Here is a 14,309-nt window from a genome sequence, read left to right on the forward strand (position 1 = left end):
CAGTTTGCCCTTCTTCTCTCTCATTTCCGAGGCCAGGACAAGCACCAAGTTTCTCTTTCTCGCCTTCGTTTTTCTTTCACACTTTCTTTGGCCCAGCCCCTCCCGCTTCCAGGAGGGTGAGCCCCGCCCCCGGCAGTTGACCGCCCGGATGGCTTCGGGGACCCGTGCACGCTCCGGCTCGCACCCGCAGACCCGTTTTCCAGGATCGGGCCCAGCTAGAGCCCGGCCCGGCCCGGCCCGCAGGCCACCTCTGCCCGCGCCCCAGTGTCCGCACTCTCGGCCACAGCCCCGGCGCTCCCCCGGGCAGCAGGGGGCTCGCTCCAGGCCTCCTCCCTCACGGCGAGTCATTCATTGCCAGAGCAAAGGTCACTCTGCTGCATACAGTAATCCCAGCTTCTCCTTTCCCTCCAACTCCATTGCCCCCCAATGGGTCCTAGCTCCAGGAGACTGGCCAGGGGGTGGGGGAAGGCGGGGGAGGAGGCCCCGCCTCCTAGGCGCCTCCCCAGTTACGTCATGCAGGGGAGCCGAGGGGATGGCCCGCTCTACGTCACTTCCCGCCCTCCAGGGCTGCGTCACTCGCGCGCGTCTCGCGCGTTCTATAGGCGCCTCTTGCTCCGCCGGCTCGGGCGCGCGCTTGGGCCGCCTCGGTTTCGTTTGGCGCCCAGTGGCCGTCACCGGGGTTCGCGTCCCGCGTCCCGGGTCTCGGGTGGGGTGAGTTGGGGTAGGGGTTTGAAGGGGCAGGGGAGGAGACGCATCCCTGGCACCTGGCCCGGGCTGCGGAACTCTGCAGGAGGGCGAGGGGTGGAAGTGCGCTTGCGCAACTTGGGCAGTGCCCCGCCCACCTTCCAGCCCAGGCTCTCATTGGTCACTAAGGGAAGAGGGGCGGTGCCTGAGAACCAATCAGAGCCCTCTCCTGCTCCATGGGCTGGGCTTGACCCATTTTCCCCACCCCGTGCTCTCCTCCCCGCTCCGCCCCTCAGTTCCCCCTGCCTCTTCCTAGGGGGTCCATCAGCCTGCGAGCGTTTATGAAGCGCCTGCTGTGTGCCAGGCACCGGGCTGAGCGCAGGAGAGGCGCCTGGGCCGGGGCCACCTGGAAGAGTTCCTCCCTTCCCCCCAGCTTCTTTCTGGTCTTGTCTCCTACGTATAATCATCTCCGGGAGTGTACCCCAATAGAGCACCGTGCTTGGCACACAGTAGGTGCCTCATAAACGCTTGCAGGCTGACTAACCCCGGGGGGCTGCCCCTCCGCCCTGGGTTCTCCGCTTGTCTTCCAGACGGCCACCTGCCGGAGGCGCCGCCTCTGTACCCGCCCCGACACGGTCCTTGTCACAAAGTAGTGTCGCGGCTGGGAAGAGCACCCCGAAGTCGGGCCACAGCCTGAGAGTCCCGAGCTCTCCCGCGTGTCCGCGGCACGGACTCGCGTGATTGCAGCGGCAGTGGCAGCGGGCCCACTTCCAGAAGAAAGGAGCAAACTGCTGCCCCTGACGCCCGGGGAAGCAGCCGGGAGAGCCCCGGAGGTGGGCCGTCCCTGAGCCCCGGAGGTGGGCCGTCCCTGAGCCCCGGAGGTGGGCCGTCCCTGAGCCCCGGAGGTGGGCCGTCCCTGAGCCCCGGAGGTGGGCCGTCCCTGAGCCCCGGAGGTGGGCCGTCCCTGAGCCCCGGAGGTGGGCCGTCCCTGAGCCCCAGGCACCCCGCAGCCGGACCTAGAGAGCCGCTCCTCCGAGTTAGGTCTGGCCTGAGGCCAGAAGCTTAGGAAGCAGCTACACTTAGAACGAGGGGGGAATCTCGAACCCTGAGCCCCCTGTCACTGCTGGCCCCCCCAGAAGCTGTTACAGCAGGAGCTACCAAATCAACTCTGCGGGCTGCCCCTCGTCCCCTCTAGGGTCACCGTCTGGAGTGCGCCCGAACAGAGCACACAGCAGGTGCCTCATAAATGCTCCCAGGCTGACTAAGCCACAGCGCCCCTGGATCCCAGCCGCTCCCACAGGCCCAGACCATGGACATCCGGGCCCTGTTGTGCCTCCCAAGCCAAGGGCTGGGGCGGGAGCGCCCGGGCCCAATGGCTGCCGAGCGTGCGGGCCGAGCTGCCCCGTCCCTGTGGCCGCTGCCCCCCCTCCGTCACCCAGGGGCGTCCATTACAGCCGGAAGTGGGGGGGGGCGCGTGTTACTGAGGGAGGGCTTCTTTTTCGTCCGCAGCCCGGCCCTGCCCCGGAAGAAGGAGACCGGAGGAGCCCGGGATGGGCCCCTGTGCTGCCGCCGGCCCGTGCGGACCAGGTGAGGGGGTCATCTCGGGCTCTGGGACCCCTGGAGCCGCCCCCCGGCCGTGAGCCACCGGGGCTCGGCCCTTTCTTTGGTGTCGTGTGGTCCCTGTGAGAGCTCAGCAGCTGGGGGCGGAGCCGGGAACCCCGAGACTGACCCTCCCCAGCGGGTGGTCCCGTCCCTGTCTGACCGCCTGTGAGTGGGGGGCCGACCTCGAGGAGCCTCCCTGACGCCCCCTTCCCCATCTCCTTGTTCTCGGGGCTCAGCAGCTCAGCCCAGCCTCCTCCCTCGCAGCTGCAGATCCCTCCGAGCGCCCCCCTCCGGGCTGAGCCGACTTGCTGTGCTCTCTGGCCCCGCCCCCTCCCCCACAGGGGTCCCAGTACCGGCCTGGGGGGAGGGGGGTCCGCGGACCTCAGGACTCACAGGCCGGTCTCCCGGAGTGACCAGCGCGGTCCTGGCCCCCTCCCTCTCGGCCGCTTGGGCCCCTAGTTGGAGCCTCTGCTGGCGGCCCCGACTCCCCCGGTTCCCGCACCTCCCCAGGCGCCCCCGGTGCTGGCCGGAAGCCCGCTCTGAGCTGCGGTTCCCCTCCCGACCTGGGGATGGATCCCCTGGGGTGGTGATCCCGCGGCTGGCGAGCCTCCCTGGCCGTGCTCCCTCACTCCCGCGCTCCCTTTCCAGGAGTCGCTGACCTTCCAGGACGTGGCCGTGGACTTCTCCCGGGAGGAGTGGGGGCGCCTGGAGCCCGCCCAGAAGGCGCTCTACCGGGAGGTGATGCTGGAGAACTACAGCCACCTGGTGTGCCTGGGTGAGGAGGCCCCCCGGCCCCGCCTGCCATCCCCGGGGTTTGGGGGCGGCCTCCCCGCCCTCCCTCTCTCCTGGGGTCTCCCCCTCACCTCTGCTCCAGGGAGCCCCCAGAGCCAGACCATTGGGACATTCCAGACGATTCCCAGGTGAAACGGAGCCTCCCTCTGCCGGCCCCCCACCACCCTCTGCCGGCTCGCCCCCACCCCCTCTGCCGGCTCGCCCCCCACCCCCTCTGCCGGCTCGCCCCCCACCCCCTCTGGCCAAGTCTCCCGGTAGTCCAAGGTCCCTGACGGCTCCTGGGCGGGGGCGGGTTCCCCGCTCTGCTCCCCTGCGCCCCGGGACGGGTTCCCCCATATATGATATATGCGCACACGCACCCTGCCCGTCCTGCAGGCATCTTTCAGACACCCCGGCCTCTCCCGGGCCAGAGGGCGAGCTGCGCCCTGACGCGTCTCTGTCCCTTCCCCAGGCCTCGCAGCCTCCAGCCCGGACCTGATCTCCCATTTGAAGCAAGGGGAAGCGCCGTGGATGGCGAGGGGAGACCCGGAGGCAGGCACGTGGCCAGGTGAGGGAGGTGGGGAGGGGGAGGGGGACACACAGCTTGTGAGGGGAGGGGCTTCCCCTCGGAGCCCCAAACCGGCTTCACAGAACCTTGATCCCAGCAAATCCCTTCCCTTCCTCCCGGTGTCTCCTAGCTTCAGAGAAGGGCCCTGGGGGGAGGGAGCATCTTTTTGGGGTCTGTCCTCGGCGTTCCTCAGGGACTGTACTTCGCCCTGCTGGGGGGGGGGGGCATATGTAAGTGGCGCGAGTGAAGGGAAGGCTTTCCCGGCGGGAGGGGAGGAGGCAGCAGCTGACCTGGGAAGCATCCGTTAGAGGGGGCCCCTGGTGAGGAGGGAGCTTGCTGTGCCTGAGGGTGCCGCAGGGGGAGGGCCGAGGAGCGGAGCGGGTTCTAGGGATTACGCCGTGATTTAGGCGGACCCATTGGGCATCTGATGCCACTTTGGCTCCAAGCCATGGGAACCTGCCACAGTTCTCCGAATTCTGCATTTGTGCTTTCTTCTGGAATGACACTTTTCCTCACATTCTTCTGTCATAAATGATTCAGGCTTCCCCTCCCCTCCCCTCCCCTCCCCTCCCCTCCCCTCCCCTCCCCTCCCCTCCCCTCCCCTCTCCTCCCCTCCCCTCCCCTCCCTTCCCCTCCCCTCCCCTCCCCTCCCCTCCCTTCCCCTCCCCTCCCCTCCCCTCCCCTCCCTTCCCCTCCCCTCCCCTCCCCTCCCTTCCCCTCCCCTCCCCTCCCCTCCCCTCCCCTCCCCTCCCCTCCCCTTCCTTCCCCTCCCCTCCCCTCCCCTCCTCTCCCCTCCCCTCCCCGCAGTTCCGCTTTCACATCTACAAAAGCCAGCCTGGAATTTACTTTATCATCCGAGGAGAATGAGACATGGGAATGTGGGCGGGCGGGAGTGGCCGAAGCCCGAGCCCAGGCTTTTGTAGAGCCGCCCTAGTCCTGCAGGCCTGTACCTTGTTTGGGGGCTCGGCGGAGGGAGGCGGGGGCCATCGTGTGCCCAGTGATGGCTCGTAGGGCCTGACCTCTCCCCCGCACACTGTCCACATTCAGCCCCGATGTCCTGAGCTCGGGTCCGAATCTCGGTGCTCTAACCGGGCTGCGACCTTTCCCCTCGTCCCCTCTCTCCCCCAAGCTTCTCAGCCTCCATCCAACCTCCTGGCTTCCCAGTCTGCATCTGTCCCGCTTCCTCTCTCTCCCAGCCACTGTGTGATGAGTGACATTTCTCCCTCTGCATCGGTTCACTCGACACCTTATTTCAGACCGATCATTCCTCGTGGGACTCTCACGTGATTTACTCATGGTCCTTGTGACTCGGGTCACTCTTCCCTCCAGTCCCCCCAGTTACCACAGTGCTTTTCCTCAGGCAGAGCTCTGATCCCGTCACCCCGCCTCCCCCCGGCGAGTCCCGAGGTTCCCCGCTCCCTCTGGAATTAGCGCAGCATTGGGCGTTGGCAGGCCTGCAGCCTCTTTCTAGTCCGCCTCATTTAAGCAGGGTCCCGCTATGACAGCTCTCTGACGGTGCTTTTGAGGTCTTCCAAGGGGAGCCCACCTCGCCTCAGGAAGCCGTTCCACCTCTGGGGCAGTTGTATCTAACGTCGGCCCGAGGCGAGCTGGCAGTAAAGGTTGGTGCGATTTGGAGCGAGGAGGTGGCAGGAGGGAAGCCTCGCCGTCCCTGTGGGCGCAAGGATGATTCTGGCCCCGTGTCCAGGACCCCTGTGGGGGAGGTGGGAGAACGTCCAGCCTGTGCTCAAGAGAGCCCTCCACGCTCACCGTGAGGGGGGGGATGGGGGCTCTAGGAGAAAAATGTCCCAAGCCAGGGGAAGGCCGCTCATGAAGGAAGGGGAATGGCACCTGCCCAGGCAAGGAGGGAGCCAGATGCGGGGCTAAGCCCGAGAAGGACGGCAGGGTGGAGAGCAGGGGGGCCAGATTCCAGGGATTCTAGTAAAATGGGGACAAGGAGAATGACAGTGGAGTGCGAGGGTGCTGGCCACAGGGAAGCGTTCCATCACTGGAGGCTGGGCCTCGGTCAGAGCCTTCTCCGGGCTTCGGTGCGGTCAGAACCGTGAACGTTGCAGGGCTTCGAGGACTTCGGGGCCCTTGGGGTGCTGGGTCGTGGTTGCCCCCACTTTGCTAGGGGTGGAATGGGCAACGTGGCAGGGGTGGAATGGGCAACGTGGCAGAAGTGGAAGGGCGAGCTAAAGCCTTGGTCGCCCTGGTGCTCCCTGCTTCCCATACAAAGGAGCAATTGTTCCTTTTGAGGCCAACATTGAGATCATTATTAGCAAAAACATCCGAACAAAACGCTGGGGCCGGTGGGTGGAGGCCGATTGACAGCCCCATGTGCTCTGATGTGGACGTGGCCTCTCGTGCTTTGGGCCTCCGGGGGTTACTCACTGCTTTCTAAAACCTTCACTGGAAAGCACGCAGACCCTGATTCCCCCCGGCCCACCCAGGGCCAGGAGGCCGGAGCCACCGTCCATGGTTCGAGAAGAGTGGGCAGATAGAAGGGGGCATTGAAAAGGGATTGAAAGCCAGATGAGGATTTCATTTTTGGTCCTTGAGGTGATGGGGAAGCGGTGGGGTTGATTGAGTAGGAGAAGTGACATAATCAGACCTGCTCTTGTGGGCTGAATGTGGGCCCGATTGGGCTGGCCGGACCCACCAGCAGCTGCTTCCGTAATACAGGCGTGGGGTGAGGAGGGCCGTGGGGCTTTTGTGTGGTCCAGACTAGCTCTCTGGAGGCTCTTGGTCCTTGATCTTATAAGAGGAGGGAAGAGGCAGGACTCACGTGGATGGTCAAACATGGAGTCTGCTTATTCCAAATTCTCTCAGCCTTACATACCCTAATACCCTTATATAACTATAGAACACCGCACATGCCCGACCGCATAAACAACTTGCTATTGGAGTTTGCCACCTGGAATCACTCTGCCTCAATCTCCACACAGGTTATCACCGCCCCCTGACTTCTCAGGAAGGCCCAGAACCCTGAGGGGACATGGGGAGCCGAACCAGACCATGTCAGCAGGTTCCCTCTGGGCTGAGGGTTCCCACTCTCTGTGGCCCTCTACACTTTTGGAGATGGGATATGGAAGGGCAGCAGAATGGTTGGGCTACAAGAGTGCAGAAATCATGGTGATTAAATCTGGGTCACTGGCTGTGGCCACTAAGGCCATGTGTCTAGAGGGAGAAGGGAGGACCCTGGACAGAGCCCCAGGGGACTGGGGGAGGGTCCAACAAACAGAGTGACCTGAGAGGATCCAAAACAGAACTCATCTTCCACCCTCAATCCTCCCTTCTCCCCCATTACTGTATTGTTTCCCAGCCCCCCAAACTCCCAACATTGATGGCGTCTCCCAATCCGTTTTATTATCTCCCACTCCCATTTCCTGTTGCCAAAGCCTGTCAGCTTCCCCTCTGATGACCCCTCCTCCCTTCTGACCCTCCCCTTACCCCAGTACAGACCACCATCTCTGATTATGGGAGTAGCTGCCGGGGAAAGGGAGTGTCTGTCCTCCAGGCCATCATCTCTGATTATGGGGGAAGCTGTGGGGGGAAAGGGGTATCTGCTTGTCCCTGTCCTCCAGGCCGCCATTCCTGATTATGGGGGTAACTGTGAGGTAGATGGGGTGTCTGCCAGCTATTCAGTATCGCTCTCCTCAGTAAACTCTGGCGTCTCTCCGCCCACCTTCAGAACAATACAGAGGGTCTCCAAAGGCCTTCCGAACCTGCCCTTTCTTGCCCCTTTCCGGTCCTCTTATCCTTTTACTCCTCAGTGGTTCTGGCCTCTTGGTTGATTGAGTATCCGGTTGAGGCTTTTAACTACTCCAGACGTGTTCGCCCTGTTGAGCTTTGAGTTCAGGATGTCAGTCTATTGACGTATGTAGTCACAGCTTTCTCCTTTACAGCTTCAAGCACAGTGTGTTTTTCTGAAGGAGAATATTTGTAAGTGTTGTGTCTGTTCATTGGCTCATTGGTAGTAATTCATTCAAGCTTAAAGCCTTCAGAAACTCTTTCCTTGTCTTGATTCATAATGACTTTTTTATACCATTTGAGAAAGATTCACGAGATGTCTTGAAAGGTTTAATGGGATACTAGTGGAGACATTACTTGATTTCATCCATGTGCATCAAGTGATTGATATTTTTGGTGATATTTGAAAATAGTTTTATTTAAGAGAGATCATAGTGGGTAGTGCTTTAGGAGGCTTAATTTGTACCCTGGATGGTACAATGTTGTTAATACTTTTTTTTCTTGAATAATATTTTTTTCCAACAACATGTAAAATTTTAAACATTTTTTTTTAAAGTTGAGTTCCAAATTCTTTACTTTTTTTTTCTTCCTTTCCCTTCTCCCTAGAGACAGCAAGCAATTTGATAGAGCTCACACATGTGCTTTCATGCAGAACATTTCCATGTTAGTCATGTAGTAAAAAAAAGATAAAAACCCTATAAAAATAAAATGAATTCTAGTATGTTTTGATTTGCATTCAGACCCCCATTAGTTCTTTCTTTGGGGGTACATAGCAATTTTCATCATGACTCTGTTGGAGTCTCCTTGGATCATGCTATTGTTGAGAATAACAAAATTATTCACAATTGATTATCATACAGTCTTGCTTTACGGTAGTGGGGCTCTCCTGGTTCTGTTCCCTTCATTCTGCTTCAGTTCAGGTAAAGCTTTACAGGTTTTATTGAAAGGAATAATGGGGAAGTCAGAGGGAAGATTTGGGGGAAAGCTAAGTTCTCTTTAGCACCTGTTGAGTTTAAGGTGTCTCCTGGATATGCCGTTGGAGCTGTTTGAAAGGTGTTAGTGGATGCAAGACTGAAGATCACCAAAGATTCGGGCAGCATGGGGAGATCTGCAGAGATGACAGATTCATGAAGCTCTTGGGATCAGCAAGGGAAGTAGCAGAGAGGGTAAAGAAAAGAGCCCAAAACAGAGCCCTGCGACTAAAGGGTGAGCTCTGGATGATTTGAGCTCCAGAACACCATTCCAAGGTTATCCATATCCCTGTAGTCTAGCCCAACCTGTTACTTCCTCCCATATGATCCCCATTCTACAACTAATGATAATTCCCCCTCACACACACCAAAATTCCCTTGCATTTTGAAAACATACTCTATATTTATGTAGTTATATTGTTCCCCCCCAATAGAATATAGGCCCCTTAAAGAGCGATTGTTTCTTCTTTGTCTCTGTACCCAGCACCTAATTTAGTGCTTGACACATTGTTGAAACTTAAAGAGAAAGTGCTAATACTTATTCTCCCTTGAACACTTTGAATACCTTTTTTTCTTAATGGAAGAAACATTATATAAGACAAAAAGTAGAGCAGCATGAACAAGGGGTAATGACACTTTTTATTTCTTTCAGATTGTGAGACTGAGACTGAAACCAAGGGATCAGCCATAAAGCTGGGTATTTCTTTAAGAGAATCATCCCCAGAAGGAATCACAAAGCATTTTTCCTGTGTCTCCAAGTGTGGAGGAGTTTGGCAGTGTTCTTCTAGTGTAGGGAAGCAAGAGAGCAATAAGGGAAAATATGCAAAGCCAATAAAAACCTCTAGGAGCAAAACTTCCAATAATGTGAGAAGTCCTGAAGGTTACAAATGTGATAGAAGCTTAAGTCCATCATCCATCCCTTTTCAACACCAAAGAGTTTCTCTGGGAGAATGCTCTCATCAGTGTGAAACTCAAAGAAAGTTCTTCAGAATGTGCTCTGATCCAAATAAGTGTAATAAAATTTACTCAAGGAAGACATTTTGGAAGCCTGATAAATGTGAGAAATTCTTCAATCACAATTCTGACCATAATGAGGCCACTAGAAAACATGCTGAGGAGGAGTGTGACTATAAGGAATGTGAAAGAGTTTTCACCCAGAGCTCATCTTTTTCTGTACCTCCAGCAATCCATATGAAAGAGCAAATTCATAAACATAATGAATATATTTCGGGATTTGCTGAACACCAGAAAATTCATGCTGGAAAGAAAACTTATGAATGTAATAAATATGGGAAAACTTTCCATCAGGGAACAGAACATACACAAAATCAGAGAGTTCATTCTGAAGGGACATTTTATGAATGTGTTGAATGTGGAAAGGTCTTCGCTTGGAATTCAAGACTTGCTTTACATCGACGAATTCATACTGGAGAAAAACCTCATGAATGCAGTGAATGTGGAAAGGCCTTCAACCAGAGAATTCACCTTACTCAGCATCAGAAAATTCATACTGGAGAAAAACCTTATGAATGTAATGAATGTGGGAAGAAGTTCAACCAGAAAATACACCTTATTCTGCATCAAAGAATTCATACAGGAGAGAAACCTTATGAATGTAATGAATGTGGGAAGGCCTTTCGAAGGGGAGAACAACTTACTCGACATCTGGTAATTCATACTGGAGAAAAACCTTTTGAATGTAATGAATGTGGGAAGGCCTTTTGCCATAGAATACAACTTGCTCAACATCAGAGAATTCATACTGGAGAAAAGCCATATGAATGTAATGAATGTGGAAGAGACTTCAGTCGGAGTACATACCTGACGGAACATCAGAGAATTCATACTGGAGAAAGACCTTTTGAATGCAGTGAATGTCCAAAAGCCTTCCGCTGCAAAAGACTACTTACTCAGCATCAGAGAATTCATACTAGAGAAAAACCTTATGAATGCAGTGAATGTGGGAAGACCTTCTGCCAGAAATCAGGACTTAATCAACATCAGAAAATTCATATTGGAGAGAAAAATCATATGAATTTAATGAAAATGGGAAGTTCTTAAGTCAGAACATCAGAGAAGTAATGCCAGGAAAGGAAAAAAAAAACCCTTATCAGTGCAATGAATATGGCAAGGCCTTTGGCCAGAGAATAATCCTTATTCAGCATTATAGAATTCTTACTGGTGAAAAATGTTAGACATGTATTGAACATGTGGAGGTCTTTAACCAGAGAATTCAGCTTATTTTACATCAGTGAATTCATACTGGGGGGAAAAAACCCAACATGCTAAGTTAAGGTTAGTATGTTAGGAAGGTTAAGTCAGTCAGAATTCAGAATTAAAAAATTCTACAGTTGGAAGAGACCTCAGAAGCCATCTCATCCAACCTGTATCTAAAAGAACTTACCGCTATGATGTTCTGACATGTGATGTCTTGTTTCCTTAATAATTTCTGATTATGGGGAAACTCATGACCTATTATGATTTTCCATTCCACTTCTGGACAACTCTCATTGTAAGATCAACTTTTCCTGGAGTACAGCTATATTCTCATTCTTTCGAAATTAATCCATTGCTCCTGAGTCAGTCCTTGCATGCCAGAACAAGTAATCAACCATCCACGATACATTCTTTAAATGCAGAACTTTTTCCAAACTAAATATCCTAAGTCGTTTTAAGCCTTCTGCATTGACTAAAGTTTCTTCACCCTCAGGATTTCACCTCCTCTGTCTGGATGCTTTCTATCTCAACAGTGTCCTTCTGAAGCTACTACACTGTTCTGAATTGATTATACTATGTGTGCTTCAACTGGGACTTGAGTACAGGACTACTAATTTCTTATATCTCTGAACTTTTACTCTTAATGTGACTCAAGATAAGCTTTTACTACTACTAAATCACACTGCTGACCGATTTTGAGCTTATAGTCTATTCAAATTCCCAGACCTTTTTTTTTCCTCATAAACTGGTCAACCATGTCTTCTCATATTGTTTTGAGAAATAGATTTTTTTTTAATCCAAACATAAGACTTTACATTTACTTTACTTTATTTTAATTACATTTTAGTAACTATAACCCAAAGGTCTATCTTTGGTACGCCTTTTTGGTTCTCGACTCTGCTATCTCATATTTTAGCTTTCCCTCTTTGCTTTGTTTCATTTACAGATTTGATGAGATATGTCATTCGTCAAATCTGCTCATTGAAAATTGAGCAATGATAACTTTGAAAGCAAAATAGTAGCTTCAAATTATAGATACTGAAATTAAGCACTGCATATGATTTAATTCAAATTTAATAGGCCTTTGCATTTAAATCTGCTGTTGATTGAAAACAATATTCTATATGCAAATGATAATAAACTAATAAAGCATTAGGAAATACTGAAACTTTTATGACCTGAAAACATAAGCCTCTTAGAACTCTTTGAATTTTTGTGATTCACAATATCTGTCTCAACCTGGAAATCCTTGAAGCTTTATGATACTCATATGGTCTCATGTCACATATATCTTGGCTCGTTTTCTCTTTCCATTAGATAAATAATCATTTCTTAATTTGTAGCTTTGGTGCAAATCCTGTTAAATAAGCTAAATTTTTTTTAGCATTTTCTCAAGTATTTCCACAAGACCTTCTTAAAGTGACTATGAGAAAAATAGGAGAGCTTAGCTCTCCCACATATTCTACAGTAGTGATTTTTAAATGGCATCAGATAGAATGATTGGGAAATTCAGTGAGAAACAGCTGCAATATCATCCTCCATTAAACCTGTACCTAAAATGTGGCTGGAAGACAAGGAGTGATGATGGAGAAGTTAATGGGAAAGCCAACATGATCTCCTCTACCAGTGCTTGAAGCCTGTGGCTCCTCTGTGAGGACACATCAGAAGAAGAGTAAGTCATTTTAGGGACCTCTAATTGGAGGCCTGAAGCCGGCAGTATATCAGTCCTACATATCAGAGCAGAAGAAATGGGAAAAAAAACTGACACCATATATAACTACAGAGGAAAAATGGCTTGCTGTGCACTCCTCAAAGCATTGGAAGCCACTGAGATAAGAACAGCTCAGACAAGTATTTTGAAAGATTAGCTTAGAACAGAAAGTGGAAACATGCAATTGAAGTGGATTATCAATAGTTCAATACTACATATAGTAAAGTCCAAAGACTGAAAAAAATGTAAAGTACTTATAATCAGAAACAACTGACTTGGAAAATAGGTCAAGATGAGAGAATTTTGAAGAATCATCTAGTTTCCTGAAGACCGTGACCAAACTATTTCCAGAAATCGTAAAAGAAAACTTCTCGGATTTGTGTATCAGAGGCAAGTATCATGTGAAACTGTTACCATTAAATATTGAACTATGAGATTCCAAAAGATAAAAATTTACAATTATAGGTAATTCACTGAAAAATAACATTCCTCAAGGAAAGACATCAGTTGTTATTAGAATAGAAATATCTAGAATTAAGACAAGACTAGAAAGATAAATACACTTTAACAATTGGAGTAACTGAATGGAGATGAAGTGCTGACATTCAAATTGAGAGATGAGATAATGATCAAAAACTTTCAAAGGTCACAGATAAGAAAGACAAAAACTGGGCAAAGTGGGATTGACATTGGTTTTGGTTTTTGTTTTAAGAGATGAAAGGAAAAGAAATTGAAGAAAAGAATTTATAAATATGGATATATATAAATATGTGGTCAGGGGAGAGTCAGGCATGTTATGACCCAATTTTCATCTGAAGTGGAAACAGGTTGAACCAGAGAAACACAATTTTGTGTAGAAATATACCAAACTCAGAGAGGAAATCAGGAATATTATCCTGATTCTTTAAAACTTCTGTATTAGAAAAGGTGAAGGTGGAGAAAGGGAAGAGAAACAGGTGAAAATGGAAGTGATGTAAAAAAAAAATTTGAACAATTTTTTTTTTTTTTTAAATAGCCTAGAGCACTCAAGGGAAATCTTGGGGAAAAGGTAGAAATGAAGCAGGAATACACTTCCACACTTCAAGATTATATTGTAAAACAGTAATAATAAAAAGCCATTTGGTACTAGTTTAAAAAAAAATAAATAAAAGGAAAGTTAATCAATGGAACAGACTGGACAAGGAAGAAAACTAATGGAGCTCAATAATATGTTTAATAATCCCACAAACACATTTCTGGAAAAGTTGAAAAGCATTTTGGCAGAAGCTAAACCAATATTTTGTGCTGTATTTCATAAGTTCAAAATGTATCTATGAGCTAAAGATTTGACATCAACGAGGAGAAGTTCTTATTCCTTTCATAGCAATGACTCAGAGTTGGATTCTATATTAAACAAATAATAAAGACAGTATTTACATTAATTTATGAATTTGAAAAACTTTTGCATCAAAATTGTTTTTAGGATAAGAGGAAAACAGCTGAGGAGAAATCTTTTTATCAATTGCCTCTATTTGATAAGTGTTTGATACTCAAGATAGCAATAACTAATAAACATAAAAGCCATTCATGCCCTAATAGTTGTCAAAGGATAGAAACAGGCCTTTTTAGGGGGAGGGGGGGAAGCTATTAGCAAGCAAAAGAAAAAGTGCTCCAGATCACCAATAATAAAGAAAATACAAATTAAGACCATCCTGAGGTTTTGTTTGGTTGTGTTACTTTGTGACCTTTGATATTATTTGGGGTTTTCTTGGCAGAGATGGGGTGGTTTCATTTTATTGATGGGGAAACAGGCAAACAGGATTTTTCATTTGCCCAGGATCACACAGCTGGTGTCTGAGGTTAAATTTGAATTTAGGAAAATGATGTCTGAATCCAGGCTCAGCCCCTGTAATCAGTGTGTCACGGGGCCTGTACTTTGAAGTTTTACCTCGGATGGCGAAAAATGACAGGAGTTGATGTGGAATGCATTGCTTATAGAGCTGTAAGTCAGCACCACCATTTTAGAAAGCAGTTTGAAATTCTGGGAAGAAGGGGA

The 14,309-nt window shown here is 50.6% G+C and overlaps 1 protein-coding gene across 1 annotated transcript; it reads left to right on the forward strand.

Moving 5' to 3' along the window:
* The first annotated feature begins 513 nt into the window (after nucleotides 1–513).
* Nucleotides 514–13,200, forward strand: LOC141542497 (uncharacterized). The gene is made up of 5 exons (XM_074266964.1): nucleotides 514–711; nucleotides 2,194–2,271; nucleotides 2,935–3,206; nucleotides 3,530–3,625; nucleotides 8,999–13,200. The coding sequence occupies exons 1-5, from the start codon at nucleotides 514–516 to the stop codon at nucleotides 9,003–9,005; spliced, it is 651 nt and encodes a 216-aa protein (XP_074123065.1). The 3' UTR covers nucleotides 9,006–13,200.
* Nucleotides 13,201–14,309: the final 1,109 nt, after the last annotated feature.

The sequence above is a fragment of the Sminthopsis crassicaudata genome, chromosome 1 (genome assembly GCF_048593235.1).
Source record: "Sminthopsis crassicaudata isolate SCR6 chromosome 1, ASM4859323v1, whole genome shotgun sequence".
Classification (NCBI taxonomy): domain Eukaryota; kingdom Metazoa; phylum Chordata; class Mammalia; order Dasyuromorphia; family Dasyuridae; genus Sminthopsis; species Sminthopsis crassicaudata.

Coding starts and splice junctions, on each gene's coding strand:
- LOC141542497 (XM_074266964.1), top strand. CDS start 514: ATGCAGGGGAGCCGAGGGGATGGCCCGCTCTACGTCACTTCCCGCCCT. Junction 2,272..2,934: donor CGCCGGCCCGTGCGGACCAG/GTGAGGGGGTCA, acceptor CTCCCTTTCCAG/GAGTCGCTGACCTTCCAGGA. Junction 3,207..3,529: donor ACATTCCAGACGATTCCCAG/GTGAAACGGAGC, acceptor TCCCTTCCCCAG/GCCTCGCAGCCTCCAGCCCG.